At 38.5% G+C, this 10,413-nt stretch overlaps 1 protein-coding gene across 1 annotated transcript in view; it reads left to right on the forward strand.

The window, feature by feature from the left end:
- The window catches only part of obscnb (obscurin, cytoskeletal calmodulin and titin-interacting RhoGEF b), a 95,671-nt gene extending 86,078 nt beyond the window's left edge, over window positions 1-9,593 (forward strand). Inside the window, exons 67-81 of the mRNA XM_047368653.1 lie at window positions 1,379-1,579; window positions 1,683-1,759; window positions 1,841-2,011; window positions 2,118-2,277; window positions 3,078-3,194; window positions 3,365-3,529; window positions 3,612-3,770; window positions 3,851-4,028; window positions 4,123-4,236; window positions 4,366-4,533; window positions 4,986-5,088; window positions 5,746-5,875; window positions 6,255-6,348; window positions 6,519-6,561; window positions 7,877-9,593. Coding sequence (XP_047224609.1) covers window positions 1,379-1,579; window positions 1,683-1,759; window positions 1,841-2,011; window positions 2,118-2,277; window positions 3,078-3,194; window positions 3,365-3,529; window positions 3,612-3,770; window positions 3,851-4,028; window positions 4,123-4,236; window positions 4,366-4,533; window positions 4,986-5,088; window positions 5,746-5,875; window positions 6,255-6,348; window positions 6,519-6,561; window positions 7,877-8,972 — 2,976 coding nt within the window. The 3' untranslated portion in view covers window positions 8,973-9,593. The remainder of the gene's footprint in view (window positions 1-1,378; window positions 1,580-1,682; window positions 1,760-1,840; window positions 2,012-2,117; window positions 2,278-3,077; window positions 3,195-3,364; window positions 3,530-3,611; window positions 3,771-3,850; window positions 4,029-4,122; window positions 4,237-4,365; window positions 4,534-4,985; window positions 5,089-5,745; window positions 5,876-6,254; window positions 6,349-6,518; window positions 6,562-7,876) is intronic.
- The last annotated feature ends 820 nt before the right edge of the window (window positions 9,594-10,413 follow it).

Below are 10,413 nucleotides of genomic sequence, written 5' to 3' on the forward strand. Positions count from 1 at the left end.
CCAAAATGCCTCTGTAGAGAATAAATTTTTCTTCATAATTTTTCTTATTTTAAATGGTCTAAATCTACAGTACTGTGCAAAGGTTTTAGGCAGGAGTGAAAAAATGCTGTTAACAAAGAATGCTTTCAGAAATATAAATGATGATTGTTTATTTTTATCAGTTTACAAAATGCTAAGTGAGCGAACGCAAACATACAGCCAAAGTCGTTAAGAAATATCTTCAGCATAAAGAAGAACAAGACTCACTGGAAGTGATGGTCTGGCCCCCACAGAGCCCTGATCTCAACATCATGGAGTGTGTCTGGGATTACATGAAGAGACAGAAGGATGTGAGAAAGCCTACATCCACAGAAGATCTGTGGTTAGTTCTCCAAGATGTTTGAAACAACCTACCAGCCGAGTTCCTTCAAAAACTGTGTGCAAGCGTACCTAGAAGAATTGATGCTGTTTTGAAGGCAAAGGGTGGTCACACCAAATATTGATTTGATTTAGATTTCTCTTTTTTTCATTGACTGCATTTTGTTGATTGATGAAAATAAATGATTAACACTTCCATTTTTGAAAGCAGTGTTTGTTTATAGCCTTTTTTTTACACCTGCCAAAAACCTTTGCACAGTATTGTGTATAGAGCTTTACAGTCATACCATCCACTCAAAGCACTTTTGAGCCACATTCACAACCATGCACACACCAACATGCAGATCAGTAGGCAACTTGAGGTTAATTGCCTTGCCTGGAGGTACATCGACATGTAACAGGAGGTAGCTGGAATCGAACCTACAACTTCAGATTGCAAGACGACTACTTTCCCTAACAGAAGTGTTGCTATTTGCACGACCTGTTAGCTCTAATTTATGGTGCATTCACAGAACAAAAAGAGTTAAATTTTTTGAGTTTCTGCTCGGCCAGTCACTTGTCAGGCCCAGTCAAGCTGGAAATCATCTAATTGAGGTCACCAGCTGATTTCTTTGCGCAATTCTAGTTAAAATTATATTTTTACTAACATTTCTTTTAAGAGTAGTTCTTAAGTTATTTGTATGTAGAGACAACTCCAACATTTTAAGGGCTCATTAAATGCAGAATTTTGACAATACATATATTATGGAGTAAGAATTTAATGACAGTAGAAACATTGAAAAACACAGTTCTGAAAACTTGAAATTAAAAAGTAACTTATCTGCAACATACATTTTATAAGCAACAGGCATAAAATAGCAAACGATTTAAGACAAGTGTTCATTTGTGATCAAATCTTAATGAAAGCAGTGTAAACGTGGAATGAAAATGGAAAAAAAAGAGTTAGCAACAAAATCATATTTAAGGTTCTTATGATTTACATCACCAATGAAAGACCCTCTGCACTGTCATATTGCCGTAGATGTTCGACATTTATGTGGCATCGGCGGACTACAACCCCACCATTGCATGCAAAGACTCCATCTCTCTCAAAGAGGGACAGTATGTTGAGGTTTTGGACTCAGCTCATCCTCTTAAATGGTTGGTTCGGACCAAGCCCACCAAATCAACACCATCACGACAAGGCTGGGTGTCACCTGCCTACTTGGACAAAAAACTAAAAGTATGTCTTCAGGTTAACACATCTGCATGTTTTCTTTTATCTTGTGATTCTCTACAGCAGCTTGGTTTCTTGATGACTTGATGTTTAAAAATGTATGTTCTAGCTCTCAGCTGATACTGGAGATCTGCCAGAAACAAGTGCAGAAGAGGTTTCTGAAGGAGAATACAAGAGGAAGTTATTGTAAGTGAAGACTAATCAGAGGTAACAAAGCAAACTGTGCAACAAAAGACACTCTGACAAAATCTCGTTTAATTCAAACAGCCAGCTGATACAGGACCTGATAAACGGAGAATCCGAGTTTGTCAAGGAGGTGGAATTCTTCACATCTCACCACATGAAGCACGCCGACAGTTCGGATGCTCCACCTGATGTCTGCAGCCAGAAAGAAACCATCTTCAGGAACGTTGATGACATCAAGTTCTTCCATTGCAAGTGAGCCCACATCTTAATTACCAGCAATATTTGTTGAATCTCAAAAAGGACTTCATCAAATAAGTGTGTTTTATTCATTAACCTTGTCTCCCAAATTTGTTTCCAGGACATTCCTTCCAAAGCTGCATGACTGTGACACAGATGATGATGTAGCTATGAGCTTCCTGAAAAACAGGGAAGGATTTGAGCAGTACCTTCAGTATCTTGTAGGACAGAACCAAGCTGAATCTGCTGTTAGTGACAAGACTGTCCATCACTTCTTTAAGGTACAAGTTGATAAGTGACACCTTTATTTACTTTCCTGTCGATAAATCCAATAATAGTTAAAAGTAGTGCCTTGCAAAAATATTCCAGTCTCCTGAACTTTTTTACATACTTTGGTGGGATTTTATTTGATAGATATACAAAAAAAAGAGTGGCATGTAATTGTTTTCAGCATCCTCTACTCTGATATCCCTAAATGCTATAGGCTGCTGAAGTCACCTAATCAGTAGGGTCTCCATGTGTAATTGTAGTATACAGCAGGGTTAGGTTATGAAACAATATCCCAATCTTTAAACATCTGAGGAAACATTGTTCCATCCTTTATCTGAAAATAGAATGAGTATTGTACAACTGCAAACCTATGGAGACATGGCTTTCCTCCCAAACCTACCCAGACATTCAAGACAAGCATTAACAACAAAAACAGCCAAGAGGCCATTGTGTATTAGAATGGTCCAGTCGAAGTCCAGAAGTTCAAGTTGAGAGCTGTGGCAAAACTTAAAATTTTCAGTTTACAGATTTTTTTATCCAGTCTGAGTGGGCATGTGCTATTGCGCAAAGCTGAAAGAGATATACTTCAAAAGACTTGCAGATGTAACTGCAGCAAAAGGTGGTTCTACACCAATTCATGCCACAATTTTCAGTTTTTTATTTATGAAGAACTTTGAAAAACATTTATTGTGTCCTTACACTGCAAAATTATACGCTATTTGTGTTGGTCTGTTGCACAAAATCCCAACTAGGAGTAAACTGTTCCTCAGAAAAATTGTCACATTCAATTAATAATCCTTTACTGTTACAGGAGTACACTGAGAAAGAGCAGGCGAATGCAAGCCCTGCAGATCCCCCAGTTCGAAGCATTAATGCCTACCTGCAGCAACCTCTAGAGAGGGTTCAGAAGTACAAGGCTTTCCTTAAGGTGACAGTTTTGACAGTGAACAACTGCACAGTCCTTTCAGTTTAGTTTTTTCTTAATATTGCAAATGTGTAGGTAATGCATTTCTCAGATGTGTATGTCATTTCCAATTAGTTCTCTGAGATATCATCATTACAGCAGCTTTTCCAGATATTTTTACCTGCTGTCTGCAGGATCTCATTCGAAACAAGGCAAGAAACGGCCAGAACTGCTGCCTCTTGGAAGAGGCGTATGCAATGGTGTCGGCACTCCCTCAGCGTTCTGAGAATACCCACCATGTCTCCATGATCGAGAACTATCCTGCTACCCTGGAAGTTCTCGGAGAACCAATCAGACAGGTAATTGTTTTCATCAGTAACGGTGCAATATAGGCAATTTGGTGGTTTTCTTTGTTTGAGTTTTTTATTCTTCTTGTTCAAGGGACCTTTCCAAGTCTGGGAGGGAGCTCCTGGAATTAGAACGTCCTCTAGGGGTCACCACCGCCATGTCTTCCTCTTTAGGAACTACTGTATCATTTGCAAACCCAAAAGAGACAGCAACACTGATACACAGGCATATGTGTTTAAGAACATGATGAAGGTAAGCAATAATTTTATGTGTGTTTTATATTTTGTTTTAGACTCAGCATGATTGTTGTTGTACTGTTCATCTCAATGCAGCTGAATAACATTGATGTGAACGAAACGGTGGAAGGCGATGACCGTGCCTTTGAGATCTGGCATGAACGGGAGGACTCTGTGAGAAAATACACTTTACAGGCCCGAACGGTTACCATCAAAAACTCCTGGCTGCGAGACCTCAGGGAACTACAGCAGCGTTACAGCATGCCCGCATGGAGTGAGAGCACTGTTTCACATTTTGTAAAGGTCTTTAACTTTGTTCTTATCTTTCTGTCTAAATGTTGACTTTTATGATGTAACTATTCTTCTAGGTCCACCTGATTTTGAAAACATTTTGGCAAACTGCACAGCAGAGTTGGGCCAAACAGTTAAACTGGCCTGCAAAGTCATTGGGGTGCCCAAACCTGTAGTTACCTGGTACAAAGGTAAGACATATTTGCACCTTTATAGGTGCTCATGCCCGTACAATGCCTTAAAATATACTGTATGCATGAAATAATACGTATAATTACTCTTTACCAATTAATTTATATTTGAACTCTTTTGGATTTTAGATGGCCGTACAGTAGAGGCAGATCCTCATCACATCATCATTGAGGACCCCGATGGGTCCTGCACGCTGATCCTGGATAACATGACTGCAGATGATTCCGGCCAGTACATGTGCTTCGCCACAAGTTCGGCAGGCAATGCGAGTACTCTTGGAAAAATCACTGTACAAGGTAAGTGATGATACAAAGTGGAAGATTTTATCATTTATTCTGTTATACTACCTTCATACTAGTGTTTTTATACAAAGTTTATATAAATTTAAGAGTACATACAACACAACCACCTCAGATAATTTAAACAGAGACCATAACAGCATTAGATTGACATTAAAAAAAATATCCTCAACAGAGGCAGTTTTTGAAATGGGCTATATGGGCAGTTTCCCAGAGCACCATTAGTGAAGGGGGCACACAAAAACCAGATTTCTTATTGCTTTTGTATATGTGCACTCAATACGGAGTTGGCGTCCCATGCTTGCTGCTAAACATATTGAGACTATTTTTTGTGTTTTGAGGACTGCTCTTAATTCATCCGGATTTTGCTGCTTCACAGAACACCACTGACATATGCTTTTTGTTACAAACACCAAAACATGTTATGTATTTCTGTATGTTTGTTGTAGTACCTCCTCGTTTTTTAAATAAAATGAGGAATGCTGTCTTTGTCGCTGGTGAAGATGCTCAGTTCACCTGTGTGATACAAAGTGCTCCCTGCCCAAAAATAAGGTAGGACTGTCTTAAGTACATTTGATGCTGCTCATTCTTCTCTTTTTACATTTCTGGTTTCTGGCAAAAGTATTCATAACCCCTTAACTTTTTGACATTTTTTAGATTATAACCACAGGCTTTAATGTATTTGTTTTTAGGATTGTATGCCATAGACCAACCAAAGTAGTGTATGGCTAATTCTAATGTGGAAGGAAAATGATGGACAGTTTTGATACTTTTTTTTACAAATAAAATTCTGAAAACCATGGCATGAATTAGGACGTTGTATCCTACATCTTTTATCATGATATTTATTCACTAACATTTTATAACCAACCTCTGAGGCTTTCACACAATAGCAGCATTTATACGTTGTGGCTTCCGGTGGCAGTTTGTTGCATTGGTTGATTTGGGATATTTGGGATTGATATCAGAGTAAAGGTAGTAGTTTACAAATGCACACTACACTTTTCAGATTTTTCATGTTTTAATATTTTTTTCTTTCCACTTTGCAATTACGTGCTACTTTTTGTTGGTCTATCAAATATAATTGCAACAAAAAACATAAAAATGTGTAGTTCTAATGCGACAAAATGTGAAAAAGTTCAAGGGTGCGAATATTTCTGCAAAGCACTGCATTTAGCATATTTATCTTTTCATCTGTACTTGTACAAGGTGGTTCAAAGATGGTCGACTACTGACTGACCAGGAGAAGTATCAGACCTACAGTGAGCTCCGAAGTGGGGTTCTGGTTCTGGTTATAAAAAACCTGACTGAGAGAGATCTTGGACACTATGAGTGTGAGGTAAAATCAGTTAGCACTCCAGCTGTTTTCATGTTTTGAAGTTTGTTTTGTTTTTGAATAGTTATGTTTCCTATCCGGTATATCTTAAAAACCTATTAGGACAAACACGTTTATTCATTTAATTAAACCAACATTTTTTTTGCATTAACAACAACATTTAGATCATTTTAAGTGCTTTACCAGAGGACGTTTTGCTGGATTTACAGCTTCAATGGCTTCTTGATTAGATCTGCTGAGTCATTGAGGGTGTCTGAGGGTATATTTGGTTGTGGTCTTATTTTAATTTCTACACCTAAGAATTGATTTGAAGCTAGTTGATACCAATTAGCATTAGAAAGTAATATTTAGGACTTTAAAATATTTTTCCTGCTGTTGCCAGCTGTCGAACCGCCTGGGCAGTGCCAAGTGTGCTGCTGATTTAGTTGTTCCTTCTGCTGTGGCCCACACTGGGGAGCAGGCCATCACCATTGAAGGTAGGGCTTTTTTGTCTGCCTTCAACAGTTTCAATGTTTTTGATAGCTCTGAATAAGTGTAAAAGCAGAGCTTCTTGGGTCTTCTTTTCAATTCGTAAATATTTGCCCATTCCATATTTTTTTTTAGCTGCCATATCTTTAAAAAGCATCTTTTTCTGTTTTTGTATTAGTTACCGAACAGGAGACTAAACTACCAAAGAAGACCATCATCATGTAAGTGTGATCAGTCTTTAATTTCTTTTTGCACTGCTCATATCTTCACTCAGAAACATTTAACATACATTTAAACAACATTTTGTTTTTGCTCTGACTTTTCCTAAATAAATTGGTCAAGAGGAAAAATAACATATCATGTTTTCTAAATGTTATATATTTATAATATAGATAAAAGGACTAATAAAGGAAACTATCACTAGTACCATCTGTGACATTATGTGGGGAAGTTTATGTGCTGAAGTTCAGATCGAACTGTGAAAATTCAGCTCTCCATATATAAATCATTGCTCATTTCTATATAATATTTGTTAAAGTTAATTAAACTTATTATTACACCTGTGCTCTAGACAATTTTTTAAATAAAATTTATCTTGGCAATTTTTTATTGGCAGCAAAAACTTACGGATTTTTGTGGAAGTAATATTTTGCAGCCATAGGTTTTATGTAACTGTAGAGCATTTTCTTTTCAGTGCTAAAACTGAATTTAGAGCACATTTCTGTGTATATGACTTTCTATAGGTTCTATAGGTTTCTATTTAAAGTCTGTGTGTTAAAATATTTTATCATAAGGATGATAAAAAAGGAGTGGCTTGTTCCACTAGTGTGTTCCCTGCTGCTAAGCATGACTGAGGACGCAATGTTCCATCCTTTATCTGAAAATAGAATGAGTATCGTACAACTGCTTCTGTTGTGTATATTTGGGTCGATGGCATTGCATAAGGTGCATGAATCAACCTGATCAGATGGGATTATCAAACACTATTCAGACAACCAAGTTTAGACAGATTTTGACAGAATCTGAATCATTCAAGTTTCATTTCAGTGTTTTTTCAGGCCTTGTAGCAAATATTTCCATACAGTGTTCTTACAAATAGCCTAAACATTATGCTGCAGAAGTACAGAACACAAGAATGCAGCTTTTAAGGAATTTGATTAAAATTAAATGAACAACGAAAAAAAGCTAGAGCGAGAAAAATAATAAATGTACTCAAAAAACTCGGATCAGTGGCGTTATCTCTTGATGTCACCAGTAGCATGTGAGTGTGAAAGCTTGTTTTTAGGATGATGAATTTGGTCTTGATTAAATACCATTTAGACCAGAATAACAAAGCAAATAGGAAACATTTAACATGACATGTTCTATATGTGATAAACAATATCTAAAATAAGTTTGATTAATTTTACAGAAAGGTGTGTATCATTAACATGAAGGTGTGGCTATTTAAGCCTTTCAGTTTCAATCATTGTGTACTGTGTGTTTTTGCAAGTACTTGCCAGTAGCTCTGCTCATGCATTCATTTATTTATTCCAGTGAGGAGACAATTACCACAGTCGTGAAGAACCCACGCATGAGGAGACACAGATCTCCAGGCTTGACTGTCGCTGGAGCCCACCGCTCTGAGACTTCCACCCCCGAGCCAACTGCAACCAGGCCAAGGAAGATGCCCACCCCAAGAAAGTCCACCATCCCAACCCTCTATGTTACTGAGCCTGAGGGGGCTGGAGCCAGGACGGTGGAGAGCAAGCCCAGGTGGGTTGAAGTGGAGGAGGTCATCGAGTATAAGGTCAATAAATCTCCAAGGCTGTCCAGGAGAAGAGGGATCTCACCTGCAGGTTCCGATCGAGCAGCCACCCCCTCTAGATCCAAGAGGTCTCCCCTTGAGAACCTGAATGTTAACAACTCAAACAACAACTTGGTGGAGCAGGCACAAGAACAACTGAAGGAAGAGATCAGCAACCAGACCATCTCCTGGGAGGAAGACGAGCCTCAGATTGCCTGTGGCTCTGCTTCGATGGAACCACATGAACTGTCATCTGTCCTAACACTTGCCGAAGATACTGACGATCAGGATGATCAACAAACTGTTATCTTTGAACCAGATGATGAGGATAGTGAGAAACTTGAACCCGTGATTCTGAAACAAGGAGATCGTACTTTAAACCTGGAGGACTTAGAGGATTACATCCCAGGAGAAGGAGAAACCTACGGCTCCTCCAGCACATACCATGTCTCTGACGAGAAGCCCTGCGAGATCTCTGTCCTTCAGAGGGAGATTGGGGGGTCCCAAGTAGGACAGCTGGTGCTTCTCAATGTGGGGCGGCCTGATATCGTTCCAAGGCAGAGAAGCAGCTTCTTCGGCCGCTTCAAGGAGCATCTCTCCAACAGTCTTTTCCCATCTGCCTCCCCGCAAGTCAGCATAGCTCAGCCCAGTACGGAGAGACAAATCCCAATCCAAATGAGTAGTGCAAAGCTGGAGGTGCAGCCCTCTTATTGCTCCGAGGTACAGAGAGTAGAGGGCAGGCAGCAGAGCTTTAAAACCAAAGTGTCCACTCAAACCTACAGTTACACATCAGTTGGGAAGCCTGTCACTCTTCAAATTAAAGAGAAACCCTTTCAAAGCCAGTAAACACATTTCAATTGGTGACACAAATCCTTAGTCTTAAATGGATACATTTCTGCTTGCATGATTAAAATAATCAAAAAATATATATATTTGCTAGATTTAACAAACCATTCCGTTGTTAAGCAGCCAGTCAGAAAATAGTCTGATCCTCAGTTGTTGTGGGATTCAGGGTTTTCTTTAGGCTAGGGAATGTGGAACTGTAAATTGTAAGAGATAAATATATCCATGTAAGCAGGTTTCAGCCTTATTCTGTATTTTCAACTGCTGTATGACATGCAGCCTGAATTATGTGGACAGAGGTCAAGGATATATGGATATATAAATTAACATTTTACTGTTTATCAGTTTGATGGTATATGTTTTATTGATGTGCCATCATAAAATCATCTCTGCAACAATAACTGATCAAAGCAGTACAATAATGAACACCTCTGACTTTATTTCTGGATAGTCAAATACATAGAATTGTCATGGCTTCTAATTTTTTTATTTTACTTTTCAGAAGCGGTTTTGAAATCAGACAATATTTACAAGACAGTGTAGATTTTGACTTTCTGTATTGCTTGCTGTTGTTTAAGTTTAATCACTGGTGCGCAATAAAATTATAGAAACACTTGGATGAATTCCTTGGTGAGATTCCCTAGAACACTAAGTAGATAGTAGCAAACAACCTGTTTTACAAGTGCACAGTGCCTGAAACTCAAGTCCCCACCATAATATACAATTTTCTTTTATTTTTTACCAAGCTTCTTAGACATTTTGAGCCTTTGCAGTTACCAGCAAACTCACCGGCTTTAACAAGGACATCCTTATGTGTCTGTGGCATATTTACCTGAGTGATGCATGTATTTGCTTTCTAAAGCAAATGTGTTAAAACATAACTGTCTTGTATTTAAATGAAAATAGTCCTGAAATTCTAGGACTTTACTGCTTTCTTGAAAGACTTTGCAGTGTTAGTGTTGTTATAAGGTGTCATTTAATGGGTATGGACTATGTGTGCTACAATAACAGATTGTAATTGCTTGCAACGTTCATGTGTAACTTTGGACAAAACAAGGTTGAGCACAAAGTGTTAAATAAATGTACAGAAAAAAACTCCTGCTTCTTCCATCATTCCTTCATACAGGTGTGTCTCATTGAGTTAGGTGCATCATTAAAAAAAAATTCATTTGAGTAATTCATTTTCTATACCACTTATTCCATAGTGGGTCACAGGAGAGCTGGTGTCTATCTCCAGCAGTCTACAGGGAAGAGGCAGGGTACACCCTGGACAGGTTGCCAATCCATCGCACGGCAACACAGAGACATATAGGACAAACAATGATGCACACACCCATTCATACCTAAGGGCAATTTAGAGAGTTGTTTTTGGACTGTGGGAGGAAGCCGGAGTACCTGGTGAGAACCCATGCATGCACAGGGGAAACATGCAAACTCCATGCAG

Source organism: Girardinichthys multiradiatus, chromosome 6 (assembly GCF_021462225.1).
Source record: "Girardinichthys multiradiatus isolate DD_20200921_A chromosome 6, DD_fGirMul_XY1, whole genome shotgun sequence".
Lineage (NCBI taxonomy): Eukaryota > Metazoa > Chordata > Actinopteri > Cyprinodontiformes > Goodeidae > Girardinichthys > Girardinichthys multiradiatus.